Genomic DNA, 25,798 nt, shown 5'->3' with positions numbered 1-25,798 from the left:
AATAAAAGCCTTTATTGTGTCCCTCAGATGTTTTTTTTTTCTATTTCCAAAATTGATGGCACAGTTTGTCCTGCAGTATTAATCACTGTTAGTTCACTTTCAGACAGTAGTCTCCCTTTGTTTTATAGACATTCAACAGATTCTATTGAAAGTTGAAGTTGATGAAATATTCATCCACCCCACTTGATTATTATTATTATTATTATTATTGTTGTTGTTGTTGTTGTTGTTGTTGTTATTTTGTAATGAAATATTTTCCAGCAATTACAAAGGATTACATTTCTTTCAGCATTCCGACATTGTTATGACTAAAATAAAAGTAGTATGTTCCAACCTCTTTAGAAAGCTACAAGATTTGAAACATTTCAAAATTGACAGACATAAAAATAAATACATTTGCTTGGGTTTCACAGTGTAGTTCAATTTTCCTTTCATTTTTTAAATGATTATTATTTAATACATTGTATTTTCTATACAGTATATAGAAAAAGATCTGTAAAAATCTTTGAATACAGTTTCATCCATCAATTCATCCATGCATCATCTTAACCCTCTTATTTTCAGGGTAATTGGGGTAACTGGTACCCACATCCACCAGTCACTGTGTTAGGGGTGGGGTACACACTCACCCTGAACACAGCAACCTTCTTAGGGGCAGCAGCTTCACCAACTGGGTCACCGTGCCACCCTGAGTACAAAAATTAACATGAAGCTAACATAAAACAAAGTAGCTCAATGTTGCATGCAAGCATTTCAAGAACATGAAGGAAAAAGGACAACTAAAAACAAACAAATACATAAATTTTAAAAAAAAACACTAACACAAACTTGATCTAAATAAACATAGATTCACTCAAATATTTCCTTACAGTATTCTCTACTATATTCTTTAAAAGAAAAATAATTAAAATTGTTTTTTTTTTAAGTTTTTAACCTTTATTTTGACACGAAGCTCAAGGGTTACGTCACTTTCTAGAGTCTGCAAATTACTACGTCATCATTGTGCGACGCACCGAAAAATAAAACCTAGTTTTAATTTATCAGCAGCAGCGTGTTTGTTATAAGCAAAGCTTTATATCTCTTTATGAAGAGGTTACAAGGTAACAATCGTGTTTTTGTTGTAGCCACCTATTTAAAAAATTAGAATTTCGTCTCACATCCTATCTTCCAGTTCCACCGGTGTCGCTTGCCTTGCTTGTGTTAGCCCAGTTCGGTAACCGATTTATTTTTGACAGAGTGCTGCTAGTTGTTCGTGGTGGGATGAGTTATGGGTACGGAGGTGGAGGAAGAGGTGGAAGAAGAGGCAGAAGAGGAGGTCGCGGCTACAGGGATGGCAGCAGAGAGAAAATGGACAGAGGGGTTGAAGACTGGGGACACAGCGGTAGTTCCGACTTTGACCAGGACCGAGGAGGAGGAGATGGTCAGAAAGACCGTCCTCCTCCACATCTGAGGGGCCGTGAGATTGGTCTGTGGTATGCCCGATACGGAGCCGTGAGGAGGAAACAAGCAGACCGGAGATCGGTATGAGAAGTGCCTTTTGGCTACTGGTGCATATGTGTGTACCTGCATCCTGTTTTTTTTGTTTGTTTGTTTTTGTTTGTTTTTTGTTTGTTTTTTGTGGGGGGACAACAACCCCTGTTAATATTTAGTTGAAATGCACTAACACAAAGTTTGTTTACACTCGTGTATACAGGGTATTAAAATTTTCACTGTATTAAAGTGAACAAGTCTTTAGATCAGCTTCTCATAACACACAACTTACACACTCATCAACCATACAATTATGACTGCCATAACGGCCCAGACCTGTCAATTTCAATCAACACTGTTTTGAAACRAGAAAAGCTGGGTTGGCTGTGGTCATTATCTTATGATGGATCAGTATATAAAGTATTTTGAAGATGTTGCTTTAGGTTGCTATTCAAGGTTTAGCAGCTGCAAAGTAATTGATGAGGTTTAATTATTTGTGTGTTCAGCGGGCAGTGGTCCAGATGGATGAGGCGAGGGAGGAGCACATTACCAAGCTGCTTAACTCTGTTCAGAATGACCAGCCTGGCCCAAGGCGAGATGGCAGGAATGCAAGGGCCTCTCAGTCTGACAACTGGCAAACAGATGCTAATCATAGTGGACACTGGTGAGAAAATCTTACATTAGTAGATTACACTTTGTTGTGTGAAGCTTACAATAAAGAAAACTATATTTTGCATAAAGCAAAGGTTGTTTTTGTATTGTAATCTTAGTTACTTTGATGGTGATTTGCCTGAAGAAGAGAAACACAAGGCTGAAGTAAAATCTGAGGAAGAGGAAGAAGTTATTCCAGGACAGAAGAAAAAGAGTCACACATCCAAACGGTAACACACACACACACACACACACACACACACACACACACACACAGCTGCTGTCAGCTGAGAGGAGACCGCTGCAAATGAATCACGCACAGCTGCCACTGCTTCTACCTGGCTTACACAGTGAGATGTGATATTTAATGTAACATTTTTCTCTGACACTGTCTCTCTACAATAAATCTCTGGACCCGGCTGTTTGACTCACAGATCAGTCACTTCTTCACCTCGTCCTCCCTGTGTTTCGTGACATCTAACAGTCTGCAGATTAAATTTTAGGTCATCACTAATTTAATTTATATAATGTGGATCCAAGCACTGAAGTCATAAAATAATTTTTAATTTCATTAAGTTTCTTTGCAGTTTTAAACATAGTGTTTTTCTTCACTTGTTTTCTCTTTAACATCTCTCCTACAGCTCAGATCACAATTACTGGCAAACATATTAGGTGATGATTGATTTTCCTAGAAAATAACAAGTTGGTTAAAGCAGATGTTTATTCTCTTTATGTTTTTTRCACTGTATTTTTTCATGATTTTACTGGCTGGAAAGCTTTATTTTTATATTTTATATTTTTTCTATTTATTTATAGCCTGTCCTGTGAAGTTCAGACAGTGTTTAGGAAGTTCACTTAACATGTTTAATATCATGTTGTATGAAACAAGAAAAATTAGAAATGGTTTCTTTTTTGTAATCTGTGCTTTAAACAAATTTTACTTTGTTTATTATAAAACAGATTGATTTATTGCTTCTGTTTGTTGAAAAATACTTAAGACATTAAAAAAATAATCACACATTAAATCGTTTTTTTTTTGTAATCTGTGCTTTAAACAAATTTTACTTTGTTTATTATAAAACAGATTGATTTGTTGCTTCTGTTTGTTGAAAAATACTTAAAACATTAAAAAAATAATCACACATAATCGCAATTTTTAGATTAAAAAATCCCAAATAGATCATTTTCTAAAATCGTTCAGCCCTAGTATGTAAAATGAAATCTGAATAAATAAGCCTACCAGCTATGCATAAAAACACTATWATCAGAATACAATTTTATTTAAAATAAGGGAATATTTGAAGTGTTACTGAACGTAAATCCACTCCACTATATACGTATGTTGTTTGTGTTTGTTTAGTGACTTATCTAAAGCAGCAGTTAAAGATGAGCCACCAGACAACTGGGATGAAGATGATCAAGAGGAGGAAAAGAAGGAGGAGAAACCCCTGAGGAAAGACAAGGATCTGGAGTTTTTGTTTCAGGAAGTAGTCAGAGACAGTTCAATGGATGAGTACTTAAAAAGAGATCTGCACAGCAAGGAATCTGAATCAAAATACAAAGAAATGCTTGTAAGTGTTTTTGACATCTGTTTTTCCTTGGTTTTAAAAGTTGGTTTCTTGCAGTAACCGGGTCATCAGGCTTCTAAAGTAGTTGTGCTTTTTGTGTGTGTCGAAGCACTGTTTATTTGACACATTACCAAGATACATACATCACATTTGTGTACTAAACCCAAGTGTTAATGAATAAAATAGATTGTTTGTGCTGGGAAGCGACAAAATAAAGTAGTTTTTTTGTTTGTTGGATTTTTGTGTTTCAGTTACTTTTCATTTGACACATTAGGGGAAATATTAAAAATGTGATTTTTCRTCAAAGTTTATATTTTTATGTTTTTGTTAGAAACGAGTATGAAACAAAAAAATAAGAGTATTACGTTGTCCTTGTGAAGACCTTGTCATTATCAGGACTTATTGGTTGAATATATTTTAAATGCTAAAACACTAACAATGTCAAGAAAAAGACAGAGATATCCTTTAGTTTTCTAATTAACATTTTCCTCTTCAGAATTTCAGGAAAAAACTGCCATCCTATGGAAAAAAAGAGGTAAGAATTAATTTTATTCCATTTAAAGTAAAAAAATAACATACGTTTCACCTAAACTGCATTTTTTTTCTTCAAATTATATTTCCGTTTCTCTTTCTTTCACCCCTAACTGCATCCTTAATCGTATCCACAGGAGCTCGTTGAGCTAATCAACTCTAATCGTGTCCTAGTGGTGAGTGGGGAGACTGGGTGCGGAAAGACCACTCAGGTCACTCAGTTCATCCTCGACAACCACATCAACAGAGGCGTGGGCTCGACRTGCCGCGTGGTGTGCACGCAGCCCCGTCGCATCAGTGCCATTTCGGTATGGTTCATAATGGTTCAGGATTGTATGCAGTTWATTGCTCTCTTATGAGAACTGTGGTCATCAAAAGAGTTTCATTCTGCTTGAGGTTACAGATGTGGTTGTTTTTTTTTTTTTTAAATTAAACAGTCTGCTCCTAAATGTTTTCATATCTGTGTTTTCTCAGGTAGCAGAGCGTGTAGCTGCAGAGAGAGCAGAAAGTGTGGGGAATGGAAATTCTTGTGGGTAYCAAATCCGCCTGCAGAGGTAAGAAAGGCTTTTTAAACTTCTGCTGATGCATGAAATAGAGGTAATTGATGGAGCTTATATCAGTCTCACTGTGTATTCAATTGGCATCCAGAAATTTGTTTAGTGGTTAAGCAGCCCAAAAGAAATGCAAAGCAGTGTAATAGTTTTTTTGGGCTGGCTTATTGTTTGTTGTTTTATTTTTATTTTTTCAGCGAACATGACCTATTTAAAACCTGTTTATGGATTTTTTTCTAGACTTTTTGATTAATACTTGATTTTTTTCTAAACTGGAACAGTCAGACCTATTTACTGTCACATATAGACTAAATTAGATCGTTGACGACGTCTAGATTTCATGTTTTACCCAATTTGCAGGCTATAAAACAAAAATAAAGCTTTATGTATCCATTTTCTCCAGTGTAGATGCATCTAATGTTTGTATATCTGCATACCAGTTTATATTTAATAGGGACTATATGGCCTGATTTGCATTACTGTTGAGAGTGGATCTATTTTTTATTCAAAGTCTAAAGTACGACACAGTTTATGTGTTAGAAATGACCTTTTTTGTTGTTTACCCAAACATTTAAATTAGAGACAAACAAAACACACACTGTGAAACTACACGCTATAATAATGATAACTCAGAAAACACTGCAAATGAACCACAGGCTGTTTTTTTTTAAATATCAGCAATAAATAAGTACCAGACCAATATGTCAACCACACATAACTGTTTAATTTACAGAAAAGGACAGCGGAAAATCATAGCCTGGCAATTCTTTATTAAGAAAGATGCCTTTTCTTTCATGTGTTCTTATCTGCAGAGAATTCTTAAAAATGTATTAGGAGTAAACATTTTGCATGAATGTTATCAATTTTGTTACTTTCTAATGAGCAGCTGAATAGCAAGGGTTATTATTATAATTAAAAGAAAACTGCAATCTTTAAACACTTTCACAAATTTAGATGTGAAAACCCTGAAATTCACCTTATCTGCATTTTAAAGTATTTGCATGTGTTTTAATAAACAGCAAACACAATAAGCAAATGTTTTTTTCAAGACCTAAGCAGTTTAAACAGTAGCAGAAGGAAATGTTGAYGTGAGAGCATGCACAAGAAAAGATGGAAAAAACCTGGAAGATTTTTTTTTTGAGGCGAGTAGAGAGATTCAGGATATTAGAGAGTRCAGCTATCTAAAATGAATCATACACAACAAAGAAGAGCTTCGAGACAATGAGACACATGAGGTAAGAAGAGAGAAAACATAGGCAATTCAGGTTTGCTGAAGGAAACTGATGTAGTGGATTAGAAAGAGGAAGATTTGCACGAAAGAAATATTTCTGTCAAAGAAATGGGACAGAAAACGTATCACCAGCTGAATTTAGGAGCATTTTTCACTTTGCCATTGTTACCTCAGCCAAGGGCGAGGTAATATTTTCGGTCGCGTATGTATGTGTCTGTCAGTCGTTCTGTCTGTGGACAACATTACTCAAAAACTTGTGGACGGATTGTCGTGACATTTTTACCACGTCGGTATTGGGCCAAGAAACACACCTTTTAAATTTTGGTGAAGTTCCGGATCACGATGCGGATACAGGAATATTTTTCTCTTAACACTCTGAGATCGGCAAAGCTGTGATGCTTTCACAGGGCTTCTTTAAAAAAAACAGTGAGCTGGATTGGACAGCACGGACTTCAAACTTTATAAAAGTAATGTTAAAACCAGATTTAATGATGAATAATTCTTGCCATAATATGCGCATTTACAGAACGTTTTGTGACTATGAAGTAAGTGCGTGACTGGACCATGAAACATATTTTTCCCATTTTCTCAAACACACCACATTTCCGAAACAACCAATCAGAACAGTTTCTCGCTACTAGGCTTGTAAACAGAGAGCTGCCGGGCCTCAAAGTTTGGAGACGGGGGGGAGCCAAGAAGCACTTTATGAAGAGAGTCAAACCATTACAAACTCATACAAAGGGATAAAACAGACATTTTACRTGGTGAAATGTGACTGATGAAAACTTAGGAGCTTAATCCGACACCAATTCRACGATGAATAACGTCGGGTGACGAGTCGGACTTTTTTTTTCACATTGGACTCCAATGAGAAGAAATTCCAYGCATACTGCCTGCTTAAATGTTCGCTACGTCAGAACTTATTCGGCAAATGTGTTTCCATCTCTGCTTTTGTGCTTTTGTGTTACTCTTACAGGATGAGGGAAATTGGTCTTGGCGGAGGTTTGCACTCTCCGAGTGCTTCTAGTTCTGTGGTTGTTTTAGTTGCTTGTAATTATGCAGTTGCAAATCTTCTAAAAAACAAACACAATCAAAAAACAACAATTACAACAATTTAGGGAAGCTGTTKTTCCTTCACGTAGCTGTGCCCACTGTTCACTTCTCTGTTGTTTAGACCCTGGGATTCTTCCAGATGTTACATTCAAATATTGCTTTGTTAACTTTCTAATGATGCACCAGTTTTCTTCCCAGAGAAATTAATGTTAAAATACACATTTCTGCAATCTACAAAAATTGGTGATTTTCTTTGGTAGAAAATTAAATAGTAATTATCTTAAACATGTTTACTTGTAAACATGTTCACATTTGTACCAAGGCACAATAATTTTATACAGATTGCAGAACTTAATATCAGGGTTCTCAGTATGTACAGCTGATTTATATCTTATGCATAGAAAACAAGTGCAGTGCACAAAAACAAGTCTATTGCAACTAATAATGTTATTGTAGTACTGGTATTAATTTATATTATTGTATTAGCTTGCTTCCTTAATATCACGCAGCCTTAATTTTTAGTTGTATTTGGGTATGAAAGGCTTGTACCAAGTTGTAAAACGTTCTGATTTTCTGTGTAAAAAGTCTGAGGTTTTATTTATAAAGCAAGTATCAGTGTTTAACTAACAGCTTCTGGGCAAAACATAATTTTGTAACTGACTACGATGCCCTTTTTAAGCCTCGGTTATTAATTATCAGAGCTGATGTTATATAACTCACAGCTTTTAAATATCGTAATCAATCAATACCTAACAGATTTTACCCACTTGGMAAATGAAAGATGGTTTGGCTTTCTCGGCGTTTGGGAAAGAGGCTGAGTTGCCACCAAGCAAAAAGTAGGCATCGGTTGTGGGCCTGATGGAGCTCATTGCTTACAGAAATGACCTCAGAGTAAACCTATTACTGTGGAGTATTGTGCTGTAGAAATCAGTCTGCAGCACAGCACTGAGGGTGTGAGGTGTGGAGGTGTTAAAAAAAGGTCCAACAGCCTCAATTTGCCTTGAGGCTCCTCTGTAGCTTCAAAAGAACCCAGCCCCTCGGCAACCTTGTCCTTCTGCAGTTCAGTTACATTTTTAAACTTGCTACCAGCTATTTTATGTGTTTAAATAAACATGGAAACCCCATATTTACCTATTTTTTCTGCGCATTTCTTTTTATATCATTGATAGCAGTGATATTTAATATTTTTAGCCATCCTGTTGTCTCAGTTTCACTGCTTTGCTTGTTTTCACGGCATATTGATTTTATGAATTACTTTGTAATTCTGCTCAGCACAGTGTTTTTATTTCTCCTGGAATTAGTCAAAGGTCTTTTTTGAAATATCAAACCAGCATGAATTATACAACAAAGTGTTTTTTTTTTAAAGTACTGGTGTCCTTGGGGTGCGGTTGGGTGTTTTTTTTTTAAGTTGTTTTTTTTTGAGGATTAAAGAAAATAAGAATCTCATGTATAATGCAGTAGATAAACCTTTCACTGGTGATACAAAATTAATATGAATGTTTAGTGCCTGTTGAGTCATTTTTAGTTAACTTTATTAGACTTTCACAATTGTCAGTGATGAAAGTTGCATATTTTGTTCAGATTTACGTTGTTGTTTTTATTTTATTATTTGCTAACTTAAACCAATGGCATATTTTCAGTAGATTTGTCGGGAATTTACCTTAAACTTAAAAAAATCAATAAAAAAATGAAAATAAATATTTAATCTGTTTAAATAAAATCAAATGTGTTTAAAGTATTTCCAATATGCTGGCTGGTACCATACAGGCTTGTTTAAACTGGTAATCAATAATATCAATAATCATGTGAGACAATTTGTACAAATAAGTATATATTTAATAAAATATCATTTCACACGTGATGTAAGTAGGTGTAAGTTACAAAGGTTATTTTCTTTTGGGAAAATGTGACTGTAAAAATAACTTGATGAAAAGAGAAAAAACACTGAATTTCTGTTTTTTATTATTTTAGGTAGAACCTAATTTGTTATAAATTGGAATATTGTAAAGGTTTTCACAGGAAGTACTTCATCCTGAAAAGAAAGGTGTAAAAATGTTAGATTTTTTTCTCATCTTTTGTTTTCACATTTCACAGCCGATTACCACGGAGACAAGGTTCAATCCTGTATTGTACAACAGGCATTATTCTTCAGTGGCTGCGTTCAGATCCGTGAGTCTGATCTTTTACTTTATCATCTTCACATGTTCTCATCATTTTCTCTGTGTGCCGTCTCTCTGTCTCAATTCCTGCTGTCCTCTCTTTGCATGACTCTGTTTTGCCCTCAATGATTTAGAGTTTCCTTTATTGTTTGTGGGAAATTAATTAGCATTAGTCTCCTTTCTCATGGTCAGAAAAATGAAGTCAGGAACGCACACAGCTTCAGTTGACTCATTTCTTCTTCGTTCTCATCTTAGCATTTCAAGTGAATTCAGAAGAAAAACAAACCCACAGACTTAGTGAGAGTGCTAGCTTTTCCTTGACGTCCGGCTTAATTTTCATTCAGATTTCCTCAACTCCACTGAGTCATTTGAGGACTTGAGAAGTTTAATCATAAACAGRGTTCCCGCGGATCCTTAAAAAAATCTTAAAAGGCATTGAATTCATCAATCCAAAAATAAGGCCTTAGTTAATTTTAAATCGTCTTAAATCAATCGTTCACAGGTCTTAAAAATGTTAAGTTGTAAGAAGAATGATTGTATTTGTCTCAAATATTAAAATAATTCTTAACTTTTGTTATTTACCGCAGCTAGTTGATTTTTGCTAAAATAACCATTTAGGTCAAATTGTTGCTGTTTTTATTGTGAAGTTGGTCTTAAATTTAATTTCAAGTGGCATTAAAAATTCTTAAGATTTAGATTTAACTTTCCTTAAGCTGTAGGAACCCTGATAAAGTTTGACTTAGTTTGCAAAGTAGCTTGCTGAAAATTTTACTGTCTTTGTGGACTGTATTTATGTTTTATATATTTATATATCTTTTTTCTTGAACAGTCCAGATTCTTTGAAGTGGGGCTCAGTGGAAAGATCAGGAACAATTAACATCTTCATTGTTATAGATGGCTCTTTGAACAGTTTCATAGTGGTACATGTAAAAACCATTGAACATATTTTTAAATCTGTTTTGTGTTAGGGTTATATACAGTATACATGCACATGGCAAGTCATAGCTAACTGTAGCAATTCCAGCTCAGCTTGGGGCAATTCAGGCAGGAAAATTATGTTTCTGCTAGATTACCCTTGAACTATAACATGTAAAGGATTGTAAAAATCTTTTTTAAAATGCTCTAAAAGTATTTAGATTTGAGACGTTATAAGATGTCAAAAATCTGTTTCGAAATCCGTGCATGTGGACTAGCTTTTGGCTCGAATTTAAAATATTTCTTCAAACTAAGGTTGTTGAAAGAGCTCTCTACAAAAAACAGTTAAAAGTTGTAGTTTTTCATAGAACTGTAAGAAAATTTGTATTCAATAACCTGAAGTCAAGATGATAAACACAAATGTTAAATAAAATGATTTGTAGGAGGAATGAAACCATACAACACCAGAACTCTKGAATCTGAGTGAGTTTTATTACTGCGTCTGCAGACAGGAAACCCACACTGTCCGAAAAACAGGAAGTCCATGTATTTATACAGTTTCTTCAATGTCTTCGCTCGCCCCCTGCTGACCTACGGCTGAGTCACAGGCATTCAGACAAAATTCTCAGCTAATGTCATTCAAACGTTTATTTATGTGTTGTAAAAGATGTTTCAGACATGTAATTATACCTATTTCAATCAAAACATAATAGATTAAACACTGTCAACATTACAAAAAGGAGAACTTAAGAATATAGTGTTGCGCTTTTAACATCAGTACTAATCTCCCTATCTCTAAATTTCTTCACTGAACCCCACATCAAAACATTTGAATTATTCCCTTAATAGCCTGTCTTTAAATAGTTTACAACTGAAGGACTTTGTAAGAAACACTGATTTTATAAAACTTCCCCCTGTTGCAAGTACAGCTGTAAAGCATCTTTTTAGAGCAGACGCTCGACCAAAAACCAACCACAGACTAAAACCTTCCTCGTTTTCCTTAAAGGTTGTTGTCCAGTATAAGTCACCTGGTGTTGGACGAAATCCACGAGAGGAACCTTCAGTCAGACGTTTTGCTCGTCATAGTGARGAATTTGCTCAAGATCCGAAATGACCTCAAAATTGTCCTCATGAGCGCCACGCTCAATGCAGAGAAGTTCTCTAAATATTTTGGTATGCAGTCCACCAAACTTCCTTTTTTTTGTTTATTAGAAGAGTTTGTCCTTATATATATTGTCTTCTCTTTAGACAACTGTCCAATGATCCACATTCCTGGTTTGACATTCCCAGTGGAAGAGTTTCTGCTTGAAGACATTATTGATATGACCAGGTAGAACAAAACTATASCCTAATATACATACATAACCTTACATGCACAGGCACAAACTCCTATTTTACTCTGTAGAAACGATGGTTTTTCTCTGGCAGATATCGTCCTCAGAGTGAGGATCGTCGCTCCGCATGGAAGAAAAGCTTTTGGCAGGGTCGCAACTCAAGGCCTGAGAAGGAGGAGAAGGAGTTGGAATACAAAGAGAGCTGGCCCTGTTATGCACGCACTCTTCAGGGCAGGTGAGGTGATTTAAAGGACCTGTGTGTCTTAAGTTTGCAAAACAGCTGCCAGGCTGATAAATGGGTTGTATGAGTTTGTAAAGGCTGGAAATAGATGTTTTATTGTTTCGTGAGCACATTACTGAGGAGGACAAATTCTTTGATTGTGTGAAATATTCTGTCATTTATTTAATTGTTTTTTTTGTTTTTTTTAGGTAGAGTGTAGTACAAAATAAACCTACAATAGTTTCATCCATTACTCAGTTTTTTTCTGTGTTTTGAGAGCAGTCTTCTTTCCTTTTATGGTGATTATCAATGCTGTCTCAGGTGCTGGAAAATGAAAACATAATTACCTTTGCTATACTAGACCTTTTGAAATGAAAATCCCTATATTGCCTGAGTGCTGAGTAATTTGAGCTGTAAATCACTTCCTGCTCTGAATGCATCTACACTGCATACAGTCCTTGGTCTCCAGGATAATTCAGAAGGTAACATTGGGAACTGGTAATGTCATACTGTATGTTTTCTTTTTAAGAATTAGAGTTATTGTAAGGTGTCATATTAGTTCCCACTCCATAAACTAAAACATTTATGACCTTGAACTGAAGAGCAGATAAAATCTGTTCGATCGCATCTAAAATTCAACTATTTTTTTCCACACTTTCTGCCAAAGACTGTATTTTTGTTGACATTCAGGGTAGAGTTGTGAAACACCCACAGTCCAAAAAATTTGGCTCTGATGTGTTTTCCTGCCAGTTTGTTTCAGGCTTTTTTTAATGCTTTATAACAAAACTGCTATCTGCTACTCAGACATGGCCCTGCTCTTCATTTGCTGTGTGCTTCACTCAGTCACTGCACGGGTGTGTTCATAATGAATCCTAAATGGTCAAAACATCAGCAGAACTGATTGTTCCGAAATTCAATTTCAAACTGCTTGGAGGAGGGAGAGATGTAGTGGCTGTAGAGGCCACAGGCAAGTGTTTTCTGTAGCCAGAGATGTAGAAGCAGTGTTTGAAATAATCTTCAAATGAAAATAAGACTGCTCAATAAACATCTTGACTGGAGTATAAAAAGTAAGTACTGTGCACCATTTCTAAAAATAACGTTCTGGTGCAGCTTTATTGATTATTAAATAAACATCCATCTATCCATCCATTTTCTGTACACGCTTCTTCCTTTTCAGGGTTGCGTGGGTCRCTGGTGCCCATATCCAGCAGTCACAGTGCGAGGGGCGGGGTACACCCTGGACAGGTCGCAAGTCCATCACAGGGCTATTAAATAAACATGAAAATCTTAAATAATACTTTAATTAAAAAAATCTTAATAAAAATGTTTTTTGTCATCCCTCATTCCTGTATAATTTGTTTCTATGGAGCCAGATTTCCTTCACCTTTTTTGATGTGGTGTTGGGTGGCAGGTAATAAGATGACATAATGTCAATATCTGTCTTGGGGCATTACTGTTTACTTTTTTCCTGTCCTATTCCTGTTAGCTGAGATGTTTTGACGGGAATRTGTTTACTGTTTATTAGGTTAATTAAAATTGAAACAGGAACCATTTAAGCCATAAAAAACTCCACTTGACTTACACTTTAAGTTAATGAGGAACCAGTGCTTTGTGTATAAATAAAAGACAACTTGGGAGTTTTAAGAACTAGATTTCAATTTCATAGATATTTTGTTACCGACAACCTGATCAGGTGGGATCGTGTTAATTGACAAACTTATTTTTCTTAAACTTGTCAGGTACAAAAAGGGGTCTAAAAATTGCATCAGAGAGATAAAGAGTGCGTGAAAGACTTTCAAAAGTCCTACTATCTCTCTTTGAAAACCAATTTAAAAAGTACTTGAAAGTCTGGCTCCTTGAAAGCAACATATAAAGAAAAAGAAATAAATCTGACAATATTTACACAGTATTATTCTTTGAGTTAAATTTAGTCTATAAATCTAAATTCAGTAGCTCATTGGCTGCATCTGTTTCTTGTTTTTTCCAGCATTTTTCTTTATTTAGTTTTTTGTTTGTTTGTTTTTTCAAAATGACTCAGTCTTTCATTTTTAATTGAGAACAAGAACCAATAAACAGGACACAAAAGTACCAGACTGATAAATTATGTTCATTAAAGTGTTGTTCCCCAAACAGAATTAGTTCTGTTTGTTGAAAAATAAAGCGTTACTCATCGGGAGTTTGGCTAAACTCTGCAGCTCTGAAAAAGTTAGAAAGAAGGGGGATTGTTGTGTTGTCACGCTGACCGATGAAAGATGGTTCAAAATTCTTATTTGTTGACATGTTTCAGGTACTCTGACAGCACAATTCAGGCCCTGGAGATGTTGGACAGTGATGAGAAGATTGATCTGGACCTGATCCTGGCACTGATCCGTCATATTGTGCTTAACGAGGGGGTGAGCGTCATCTTCTCTCTGGATTTCAGTACTTTTTTTAGAAAGGAAATTTGTTCTGTAGAAGATGATTACATTTCAGGCAGCCTGTTACGTCTGAGCATAATCAAGCAACGAACTTGCCTTGAGGATTTTCAGATTTATGTTCTTGTATATGCTAATCTTTGAGTATTCTTAGCTCAGACAGAGCAGGGTAACGCATAGCAAATGGATTCAGCCTAAATAAAAGTTAATAGGTGACACAGATGCTTAAGCTGACAAAAGGATAGTATAACAAAGCAGATGGAGGGAGCAGGGCTAGTTTCCAAACACAGAGTGACATTAGATCAGAGAAAATGACACTGATCCTGGCAGCAAATCTGTGCTAATGAGTGATCGAACAGATGCTCTCCCTCTGCACGTTGGTTTCCTTTTTTCTCCTTCCAGTTCTTGTCAAGTTTCCTCCTTTTATGTTCTGTTGGCAGAATGTCATCAACATTGTAGCTTATTGTCAATATTGAGAGGAGAATAATGAAGGCGAGGACGAGTTTTGCACGTCAGTCCCAGAAATGAAAGAGGAAATAACAAGAATACATTTAGTTTTGCTGTATTTTTATATTTTTTTAAAGTGAAGTGAAGCTAGTTTTCATATTTCGGTATATTTTTGTAAAAGGTACAGGAGGGGAGGTGAACGAGGAGTGACTAACTCGGACAGACAGAGTAATTACCTTTCCTATATGAATCCATAACTCCGTCAGTCAYGGCAACACTCAGCCACTCGACCAGCTGATTCGCCGTGGCATTGTCAAACGGCTGAGCTCGAACTGGCTGATTCGCCATGACGGCGTTCCGAACCAAGAATATAGTCCATCTGTCAGGGCTTTGACCATGGTGATTGGTTAATTATATCAAAGTGGTCTCTGATTAGCTACTAAGAGGGGCGACATGTAGGCATTAATGACTGCCTGCAAGGTGCAGCTCTTTGCGTAGACGGAAGGGTGTATGGGTTGCCAGATAGAGGGCTAAAACTACACAGTTTACTGTACTTTTTAAATATTATTTTCCCCCTGAATAATCAGCATCTTTCCATGCTGCGTAAGAATAATTATGTATTTGTGTCATGTGTGGCTACTGTATGCAGGCACGCTGCCTCACAAACACACACACAGTCCCAAGAGGGTGCCAGTGTTTGATCACTCATAGTAATTAGGTTTAATTAAAAGGCATGAAGACTCACAGCTCTGAAGCTACATTTTGTGTCTGAACTTCATCCCTTTTTCCCTTTTTCTTGGGCAATGATAAACTGTTCTTTTAAAAATGTGGGCTATGTTTTGCCTGCTTAATTTCATTCTAAGCTTGTTTTTTCTTTGAAAGTGTTTTTTTTTTTATGCAGTGAAAAATTTTCAAGGATTTTGCTTAGGTTTCTGGGCATATACCTAAGTAATTTGTTACGCTGAGTTCGTTTGGTTTTAATACAACAGCAGTAAAAATTAGTCATAGTTTTCATTCTTTTTTTTCTTTTTATTTGAATTTTTTCTCTAAAGCCTCCTTCACATACTAAGCAGTGGGTGCAGCACTGAGCACAGCTTGCTATTCTGTGAGCCATGTTCAGGTTAAATGTTTTCAAACTTGGGTGCAAAACTGGCGTCACGGTGCGTCCAATCAAATGGAATCACACACACGCACACGTAAAGTTCTCCTGCAGTAATCCCGTCTATTGAGTTTACAGTTGAAGAATTCTCTTTCTGGAAGACTTCCACTAAAACCCTCTTCAGATTTTCATGTAAACCTGAGCCTGATAATGTAAATGAAAGCGTTCTACCTGTCCGGATTTGAATTTCCCTGTGATTTGTTGCTGCAGCTGTTCTGCAGTTGCTTGTGACAGCCTTCTCACTTATAAAAAGTTCAGCTGCAAAGATTTCCGTGCCTGACAATAATTTATAACTACATACAAAGGAATACTCTTGACTAAAGGCTTATGTGTTTCTCTTTTACAACTGAACACAATACATGTGATTTAGGTTTTGTACCAGATGGGATAACAAGGTATGCATTTGCAAACCTTGGAATACCTGACGTGCAGAGATTTTCTCTTATAGGATTATTATTAAAATATTTGTTTCTCAGGTAGCATTGGTGTCCTTTTATTTTTCCAGAAAGCCATTTTTTCCTTTTCTGTTGTGGAGTAAAAGCTGCCATGTTGTGGAAAAACGATGCTGTCGTATTGATGTTGGTGGCATGTTCCAGGGCCCTTTGTGTGTTTGAATGTGGAGCATGGGAGCTGTGGGCGAGTCATTTCTGTCTTTTCAGCTCAGCTTCTCCAAGGACATAGGCAACTTGTTTATCTGTTTGTGTAATTGTTATTTGTTACTGTCAGCAGTTTGTATTCCCCCCCTGTGTTCATGATGGTTATGTCATTTCTTTGGCAGGAAGGTGCTATCTTGGTCTTCCTGCCAGGTTGGGACAACATTAGCGGTCTTAATGACTTGTTAATGGCTCAGCAGATGTTCCGATCAGGTAGGGAAGGCTTTTTTTATAGTATTTTACAATCTGCTTTATGGCAGAAACTAAAAGGTATGTATAGTAGATGATCAGCTCAAGAATGATTTCTCAGGTCCTTTATGAGGTCTTTGATTCTTTTCATTTTCTTTAAGACATGACCTTCAAATACTGTTCAGATGCTSTCAATAGCTTTTATTTTAATTATTAGGACTCTTCTTTCTTTTGTCCTCTACCTGTCCACATTTCTAATTTTTACTCTTCAAACTGCAYAAGTTCTGTTAGGATCAGATGAAAGGATTGAACAGAAAATGAGTGAAAAGGCGAAGTCCAAAAAATCTTTAACCGCTTAGACAATTTTTGATCAAGACCTTTTTAAAAATAACACAAATGTCTGGCTTGCTGGAAGCAAAATGTAAAAAAAATAAAGAATTAGCATACCTTAAAGGAATGCACATCACCCACAGCCTTTTCTGTGTTTTAAATTAATTACCTTGAAAAATGAATTTTAGTCAGGGGAGTTTTAGCCTTTGTGGTCAAACTTTGAAAATAAATTGACTATATTATGGCTATATTTGTTGATTTTTTTTATTTTTATTTTTTGGTAGCCATTTTGAATTGAGTTGACTTCTAAAACAGTCACAGTAGGGCTCCACAACATATCGCAAATGTATCGTCATTACGATAACAGGAAAATAATTGCAAAAAAACGCCATAAACTGCAATAAGTGGTCAAGACTTAAATGTTTGCATTAGTCTTATAAACAAAATGGTGGAGAAAATGTTGGACAACTGCAATAAGAGAATACATGCATATAAGTATTTTTTTTTATTGCAAGTCATATCGTTATTGCAATATCAAGCAATGCTATCGCACATTGCTGGTTTTCCTGATATTGTGCATTTCATTTAGTTTCAGTCTGTTCCTCTTTCCTGTCCCATCACCCAGCTGGTCGAGGCAGATGGTCACCTGTCCTGAGCCTGGTTCTGCTGGAGGTTTCTTCCTGTTAAAAGGGAGTTTTTCCTCTCCACTGTCATCAATGTGTTGCTCAGGATGGGAGACTGTGATGAAGTGAAAATTCAGCACAACCTGCTGGCTTCTTTAGATTTATTGATTTTTGAGTACAGTACCCTGAGACAACAATTGTTGTAACTTGGTGCTAAATAAATAAACTGAATTGAATTGAATTCATTAAAATCCATCCACTGGTTAGTTAAATATTTTTGCTAAAATCACAGATATGCACWCACAAAGACTGGCAATCACATTATCACCCACCTTTCAGCTAGAACTGTTAATGTTTTGCTAACTCGAGCTTTGTTGGACTTATTTTTTGTATGTTCTGTTATGTTTCAGATAATTTTGTTATCATCCCGTTGCACTCGCTCATGCCTACTGTTAATCAGACACAGGTCCGTATTCTCCTGTATTCTCTGTGCCCAACACTCATGTTTTTGTTTTCATGTATTCTATATCACAGGTGTCATTTAACTTTTCAAATCCTCCCAGGTATTCAAAAGACCTCCACCTGGCRTCAGAAAGATCGTGATTGCTACTAATATTGCCGAGACCAGGTGGGTATGTTTGTGTGTGGGTTTCTATCATTTTCTCCTATTTTTTTTACAATTACTTTTAAATCAATCTGTTTCTCTAGCAAAATAAAGAAAATATTAATAGAAAAGAGTAAAGAGTTTATTAATAATTGCTCTCATGTAAGTGTGCATTTTTTGAATGCGTTTGCCAGTAATATGCAGCAGTTTCAAGTCATTACTGGGAAAAGCAGATTTGAAGCTAATTAGCGTACATTTCTTGGATTGATTACAAATGCTGGCACACTGGCTTGGATGGGAAACTCTCGACAGGCAATTTGTTAATGGATTTACAAAGCCCTGCCACTCTCACACACACTGAGCAAATGGAGACGCCGCCTCACGCTAAATCATTCCACTAAATGTAGACTCCAACTCATACCAAAGAGCTTGAATTAATCATTTTGCTGTTGAATGATTGAGTTTAAGATTCTTAACTAAATCTACTCAGCTGACCCCTTTTAAGTGTGGGTGTGTGTGTTTGACCTGCTCGTCTTTCTCTCGCCTTTTGCCTCCCAGCATCACCATAGATGACGTTGTTTATGTGATCGACGGAGGCAAGATTAAGGAGACCAACTTCGACACAAACAACAACATCAGCACGATGACAGCTGAGTGGGTCAGCCTGGCCAATGCCAAACAGAGGAAAGGACGTGCGGGCAGGTTAGTTTGTATCACAGGGGCATTTTTGAAACGAGGGTGTGCTTTAAAGGGATGCCTCTTGGTAGGTAGCTCTATTCTACGAGGATTTTTTTCTCCATCTTCACTTTGCATCCAAGCTTTCCATCACTGTTTTCCCCTGGCCCACGCCTTCACGCTTCTGTGTAAACACAGAAAGAGTTAAAGTTCAGTTCCTCCCAGGTTATTTCCAGCCTCTGACTCGACTAGCCTGCTCTGTTAGATGCTCTGACATCAAAGTGCAGCGCSTCCCAATTAGCAGGAGCTGCGAACGGCACACAGTTTCATCCCACTGATTTTTCAAATTAAACTCTTGTCACGGGACTGGTCTAACATGTAATTTGTTTTCTTTTTTCTTCTTCTTCTTTTTTCTCTGCATATATCCAGAGTGCAACCAGGAAAGTGCTACCACCTGTACAATGGGCTYAGGGCCAGTCTTCTGGATGCCTATCAATTACCTGAAATTATGAGGACACCGCTGGAGGAGCTCTGCCTGCAGATAAAGGTCGGGTGGAAGCGGGAGAAAGGGAAATGCAGAATGACAGARGGGTGAAAGATTGCTTTTGGCTCCAGGGTTGACATGAAGACTGGATTGGTCCAAATGAGTAGGAGTGAAGGGGTCTGTGAGGAGCAAAGGCAGTGCTGGGGTTTTGCCTCGCTTGGCTTAACAAGAACTAAGAATGAGCATCCCAGCCTGACTTGTCCTCCTGCTCTTTCTCTTCCCCCCCACCCGACAACAATATAATCACTTCTCCTCATACACGAACAGCTGTTTTTTTTTTTCTTTTGTGCACCCCTCCCCCTCTCCCACATCATTTGGTTGCCTCTWTTTTAAATCCTCATAGTCCAGTCGGAAAATGGTTGCTAATGGAACATAAAGCCAAAGTTCATCCAGTTCCAGTGTTTGCGGAGATCATTCTCATCAGTGACTTTATTGTATGTGCTTTCCAGCATTGAGTCTTCCACCAGCTCAGTTAAATCTATTTGAGTATGTGTTTAATGTCGTTTTTTTTTTTTTTTTTAGCCGGTAGGTGAGAGGTGGACTAATGCATCACATCAGCCTTTAAAGTGAGAGAAACACTTACGACAGGTTGGATTCTGAGCTGAATCTCTAATGCACACACACTCCAACATCACCCCTTTGTCATCTGTAGAGTGGAAATGCGGTTGCTTCTTTCTGCTTCAGTTTGGACAATTAAAAAGTCTATTGTGATGTGGAAATGATTGCACTTTAGATGAATGCTCACAGAATCGGCTCTTGTCTGAATTGTTTCGCGCTTGGCTCTTGCAGAATCACGTGAAGGTGGTTTCAGTTAAATATTTGAAGTCACGCGYAACGGCATGAGTGATTCTATCCTGAGCTACAGACTTGTCTGAAGGAGAGAGTCTTACCATATCAGTGCACTGTCCTCAGTGTCATGTTTTCTTTCAAAATTGTGAAATGTCATTCTAACATGATGAAATGTGATGTACACCGTCTAGATATTGAAGCTCGGATCCATAGGTCGATTTTTGGAAAAAGCTCTGGACCCTCCCACTGAGAAGGCTGTTGGCCTCGCCATCAAGAACCTCACAGACCTGGTAGGACAGCGTGTGAATCAGCTGTTGTGTTTCAATATAAGCCTTTAGATTTGAGGATGGAAAGCTGCAGCTATTAAGCAATTTGACAAAATTTGCTCTGATTCTTCAGTGTTTCCCCTAGAGCAGGGGTCTGCGACCTTTACGATCAAAAGAGCCATTTATGCTACTTGATGCACTAATAAAATATGTCCAGAGCCGCAAAGCAAGCTACAACTATAATTATCAACTGGTGGTCCATGGGCCTTTTCGAGGCCTTTTCAGGAACCTTTACGGCCAGTGGAGGTGACATTATAAACAAAAAAATATATTGTGAATTTTATTATTTACTGTTATTTTTACACTTCAGGACAAATGAAAAGACCACATTCATGTAAACAAGAAAAATACTCTATACAGTTTATACTGAATTTCATAAAAACTAGTATTCAGGCACTTTTTTTCTAATTCATCTTATTATGTAGTCTTCAAATTCTTCAATTCAATAAGTAAATAGGTGGGTATTCAATAGGTAATTCTGATGGAAATGCGAGAAAGATCATAGAAAGAAGTTGGATTATTTAAGTACACAACAAGCTAGCATGTGCTAATCAACATGTTTACTTTTTTATTAGTAGTACTGATCACATATTTGTATACAAATGGATTTTTGTTGTGGGTATAAACAAAAACAGTCATTGTTATGTATGGTTGCAGACCCATGCCCTAGAGTATCACCTTCAGTGGGGGTGGAGTGTATTATGAACATAAAATGATTGACAACAGAAAAATTACTAACATTTATTAAGAATGTGCAGCTTTTTTTTGTTTCTTTCTCTTTTTTTTTTTAGAAAAATTACAAACATAAAAAAGCCTGCAATGAAATTTACATTAGCAGAATTTGTATACCTCTCACTATATAACTTACTGGAAATACCATAACTAATATGTCATTAAACAGTTTCAGTACAATGGAAGAGGAAATACTGTTCTTTTTATGTTTTTAGTATTTCTTATGTTGCAAAATAGAAGAAGACACCCCTGTTTGGTCTGGCTTTTTAGTTTAATTTAGTTTTAATGATTATTTATTCCCAAATGCTAATCTTAGTTTATTTTATCTACTTAGYTTTGTTGTTCTTCTAGTTGTGCCTTTTAAATTAATTTTAGTCATTGAATTTACTCTTATTAATTAATTTTGCCTCAGTTTTATTACTTTGTTTCTTTTTCTGAACGCAGGCACAGTTTTTTTTTTTGTTTCCATTTGTTTTTAATAACTTTTGTTTTTAATATTTTTCAAGATTTTTTTGTTTTTTATTTGCAATTCAAATTGCTACCTCTGTAGTTTCTTTTTAATAAAAAAGTTGCATTTCCTAAAGGAAATTAGCTTTCATTTCTATGGATGATGTTCAAAAACACAATGAGGAGCTGAAACCATTTCCTTCTGGATTTTGTCCCCATGTTGTGTCAGAACGCCTTGGACCACACAGAGAACCTGACAGCACTGGGTTTCCACCTGGCCCGTCTGCCTGTGGAGCCCCACATTGGCAAACTCATCCTGTTTGGAGCCCTGTTGGGATGCCTCGACCCAGTACTCACCATCGCCGCTTCGCTCAGCTTCAAAGACCCTTTCTTCATCCCCCTGGTAGGGGTGCGGAGTTCACAGACATGAAAGCTTACATTGAAAACACACACTTCAGCTCRCATTGCTTCATTCTAACATCTGACTCTTTTTGTTTGTCTTGCGTAATAAAAAGTAGTTTTTGATGCACCTTTCTTTTTTAGGGCAAAGAAAAGATAGCAGACATGAGAAGAAGAGTTCTGTCCAGAAACTCTAAAAGTGATCATCTCACTATTGTCAACGCCTTCAAGGTAAAACTGTGACCCCGGGTTTTATTGAATTTTGTTTGCCGCATGACTTGATTCTGTTTTAATTTGTCGTGCAGGGCTGGGAGGAAGCTAAACGACGTGGTGCCAGGTATGAGAAGGACTTCTGCTGGGACAACTTCCTGTCTGCCAACACGCTCCAAGTGAGTCACGCTGATTCTAACTGATGACGCCTGTCCGAAATATGAAATAACTTTTTTTTTMCCAAGACGTAACTTGCCCTTTTTATTGATTTTTTTTTTTAGATGTTACACAACATGAAGGGTCAGTTTGCTGAACACCTCATGCATGCAGGCTTTGTCAGCAGCAGTGACCCTAAAGACCCCCAATCCAATATCAACTCAGGTAATAAAGAATCTATTTCCTGAGCTGATTTTATTTTATTTTATTTTATTTATTTATTTTTTGGTGAATCAGACAAGCGTTCTTTGGATCAGCACTCACTATGCCTCTCTCCACCTGCTGCGTCTTTTCTCAGATAATGAGAAGTTAATCAAAGCGGTGATTGTAGCTGGACTCTACCCTAAAGTGGCCATGATCAGACCGTCTTTCAGCAAAAAGAGACCTGGGTAAGTCTGTTTGTTCGAGGATGGACTGTGCAGCACGTGGCAGAGAAGTGGACATTTTCCTTTCTTTCTCTCTCTCACTTGAAAGACAAATAACTCTCGCAGCCGTTCATCAGACCTCTGTGTGAGACTTCTGTAAGTGTCCTGTGACAGCTACCTGCAGCTGTGCCGACCGTGTTAGGAAAACTGTCAAAAAGGCACTTCTGCAGCTTGAGATCAATGCAGTCATCACAGAGTGGCCCTCAGGCAGCTGTCRGAGTGAGCAGCTGTGACCTGTGTGCAGAAGACTGATGGCAGGGACAGTGGCAGTTTTATTCATTCAGCACATTCTAATCCAAAAAACATAACATGCCAAACAAAAAAACAAAACAAAAAAAAGATAAACCATGCAGTCAATAGAAACGCTTGCTTTTGTCTGTCTTTTTTAGTGCTTGTATTCGCATTAAATTCAGTAAGATTTAATATCTGCGCAACAGCTCTGCATATTTTAATGATTTGATTACTCGGMGAGTCAGTTTTTGTTCTGCAGCTAAATCAAACTGCTGTCTGGTACGTGCAGCTTGTTCTCTGAGGCCGACCAGTCGCTTCTGTCTGGCTGCAACACAGACGTTTGGAACACGGCGTTTCTTTAATGTTCGCAATGAATCCAAGACGGCATAATTTTTTTTTTTCTTCCCGGCAGGATGACAGGAGGCATTTGAAGAGGAATATAATAACAAGCTAAAACACATCTAATTGGTTATTTCTGAAGCTACTCAGTGATTTGAAAAAATGAAAAAATAAATAAATACTTTTGTTGTCAGTTTTCACACAACTGTGAACACTGGGTGTGAATAGACACAGTTACATCCACACATGTTGTAGATAATATTTAAATAAGTATTTCGCAGCTTTAAAACATCCAATATTTTTTAAATGGGTACTAAATGAACACAGGACAGAACATATTTATATTACAGAKAAATGTAGCCTCTTTGAATTCAGCAACAGATGACTTTTTTTTGTTTAAAGTGTTAATATTTTACCATGTCAGTTTTTGTTACCCTTTTTGTCAGAAATGACAACTGTTGGATCTAAATAACACCAGAATAAAATGCATATCCTCCAAATAACTTATCCTAAAATGCCACATCTCTGCTGTAAAGTTGTGCAATTTAACATTTTGTCTGTTTTTGTCAAAACCTGTTGTCGCTACACAGTAAATCTTTAACAKACTTAACTTCATTCTGCAGATTCAKTGTATTGATTGRGGATAATAACCGTTAACCTGAAGCACAAATGAGTGATGGGAGATTGAAGTTTTATTGTGCTTACCTCAAAGAAACCCAACATTTTCAATATGTTTTGAAAATTTTGGTTGTTTTATCTTTTTTTTCTGTTATTATTGAAATAATATTTGAAAAATCCACTATGTTGCTTTAAGGATTTTACAGATCAGTTTTTCCCCATTTRCTGTAAAGTGGTGTGCAAAAAAATCTTTCTTTTCAAAATGAACTTGTCTCCAAGACCTTAAACTTTTTAAATTTTTTATCCATTATTTAGATAAACTCTTCTTCTTTGTTTTTCTCCAGTACCCTTTATCAATGTGTGAGAGCCTAATTATCTTATTTTGCCTGTGGCCTCTGTGATGTCATCATTAGAAAAGACTAATCAAWACAGTTTTCAAAACTTGTTCAAAATGTATAATTCCTTGATTTATATTGCAAAAGTCAGCAGGAGCTAGCTTCTCCCTACTACCCACAATTCTGAACAAAATAATTGACTGGATTGTTCATACTTTGGGACTGGTTTTGGAGACTGTGTTTCAGAGAACTGATCACTATTAGAAGGAAAACGAATTTGAGTTCAATCATTAAATCTGAAGGAACATGTTGGACTTCCTGTAAAAAGGAAAGAAACCCTCAGAAGGTCTAAGCTGAAGGTTTTTTTTTTTTTTTTTTTGCTTGGCCGCTGATTGAAACAAGATCAAAACTCCATGGACAGAAAGGCAGAGGATAAGTGTTCTCATTACTAAAAAAACTCACAGAATATGAATCCTTTTTGCTGGAAGAAAGAACAAGGACTGCTACAAAAARCATTTATATGCTGCCAGAGGAGCTGCTGCCAAGAGCGCCGTGTACACTTTTTCATTTTTTAAAACTGCAAGAAGGAAGAATGAAAATGAGCTTGAAAAAATGATGATGGGAAACGTGTTGGCTTTTGGAAATCAAGTCATGTTTTACTTGTGAAAGCAAGTCCTTTAAGGTTTCCCTGATTAGTGAAGAAATGACAATGTAAAATGTTTTCTTTCTATCTTGATGAGATGTATTTTTTCTTTTATTTTTAGCTGATATAAAATGACTTTTTAGTAAATAGTAGATGTTATTATATTATGTCTAAATATTTAATTTCTCAGAATTTAAGGCATTGTGGGGAATGAAACAATCACCAGCCCCCCAGCATTCATTCCTTTCCTCTTTCTCAGGGTGAAGGTGTACACCCAGRCTGATGGAAAGGTGTGTATCCACCCAAAATCTGTCAACGCTGAAGAGAAGGAGTTCAACTACACGTGGCTCATTTACCACCTCAAGATGAGAACAAGCAGTGTGAGTAAGCCAGGAGGATTGGAGGCTGTGTTGTGACAGGTTTCAACCCTGGTACATGAGGGGTCTTAAAATTTCCTTTGTCAAGTGTGCCTTTAGCCATTTTCCCGCATACTGTAGATTTAAATCCTGAGATGTTCTAAAGGTTCTTCTGGTCAACATTTTTCACCCAAACTCTCAGGAGAAACAGGAAGGAAGGCTTTTAATACAARTCAAACATTGTGTGTGCTCCCTTTATCCTCTTACTTGTTGCATTCAGATTACTGGTAGTTATATCAGCCGTGTGATATTAAAAAGACCGACACTTGAATGAGGCTCATCTGATATTCTCATCATGTTAGCAAAAAAAACTGATTTCCTCACGATCATGTTCTGTGCTCTGTATACAGG

At 36.7% G+C, this 25,798-nt stretch overlaps 1 protein-coding gene across 2 annotated transcripts in view; it reads left to right on the top strand.

Moving 5' to 3' along the window:
• The first annotated feature begins 1,011 nt into the window (after positions 1-1,011).
• The window catches only part of dhx36 (DEAH (Asp-Glu-Ala-His) box polypeptide 36), a 29,005-nt gene continuing 4,218 nt past the window's right edge, over positions 1,012-25,798 (top strand). Inside the window, exons 1-25 of one of the 2 annotated variants that reach the window (XM_014011111.1) lie at positions 1,012-1,100; positions 1,236-1,521; positions 1,977-2,134; positions 2,241-2,351; positions 3,482-3,692; positions 4,186-4,224; positions 4,358-4,528; positions 4,695-4,774; positions 9,150-9,224; positions 11,136-11,302; positions 11,378-11,459; positions 11,558-11,698; positions 13,971-14,076; positions 16,482-16,569; positions 17,909-17,964; positions 18,062-18,126; positions 18,661-18,804; positions 19,207-19,324; positions 20,302-20,400; positions 21,845-22,018; positions 22,159-22,245; positions 22,320-22,403; positions 22,506-22,605; positions 22,739-22,829; positions 25,291-25,411. In XM_014011111.1, the coding sequence (XP_013866565.1) occupies positions 1,261-1,521; positions 1,977-2,134; positions 2,241-2,351; positions 3,482-3,692; positions 4,186-4,224; positions 4,358-4,528; positions 4,695-4,774; positions 9,150-9,224; positions 11,136-11,302; positions 11,378-11,459; positions 11,558-11,698; positions 13,971-14,076; positions 16,482-16,569; positions 17,909-17,964; positions 18,062-18,126; positions 18,661-18,804; positions 19,207-19,324; positions 20,302-20,400; positions 21,845-22,018; positions 22,159-22,245; positions 22,320-22,403; positions 22,506-22,605; positions 22,739-22,829; positions 25,291-25,411 (2,829 nt within the window). In that variant the 5' untranslated portion in view covers positions 1,012-1,100; positions 1,236-1,260. Of the gene's footprint in view, positions 1,522-1,976; positions 2,135-2,240; positions 2,352-3,481; positions 3,693-4,185; positions 4,225-4,357; positions 4,529-4,694; positions 4,775-9,149; positions 9,225-11,135; positions 11,303-11,377; positions 11,460-11,557; positions 11,699-13,970; positions 14,077-16,481; positions 16,570-17,908; positions 17,965-18,061; positions 18,127-18,660; positions 18,805-19,206; positions 19,325-20,301; positions 20,401-21,844; positions 22,019-22,158; positions 22,246-22,319; positions 22,404-22,505; positions 22,606-22,738; positions 22,830-25,290; positions 25,412-25,798 lie in introns of both variants that reach the window. The other variant, XM_014011110.1, reaches the window with a different exon arrangement.

Source organism: Austrofundulus limnaeus, unplaced genomic scaffold, assembly GCF_001266775.1.
Source record: "Austrofundulus limnaeus strain Quisiro unplaced genomic scaffold, Austrofundulus_limnaeus-1.0 Scaffold76, whole genome shotgun sequence".
Lineage (NCBI taxonomy): Eukaryota > Metazoa > Chordata > Actinopteri > Cyprinodontiformes > Rivulidae > Austrofundulus > Austrofundulus limnaeus.
This window is presented reverse-complemented; position numbering and strand designations above follow the sequence as displayed.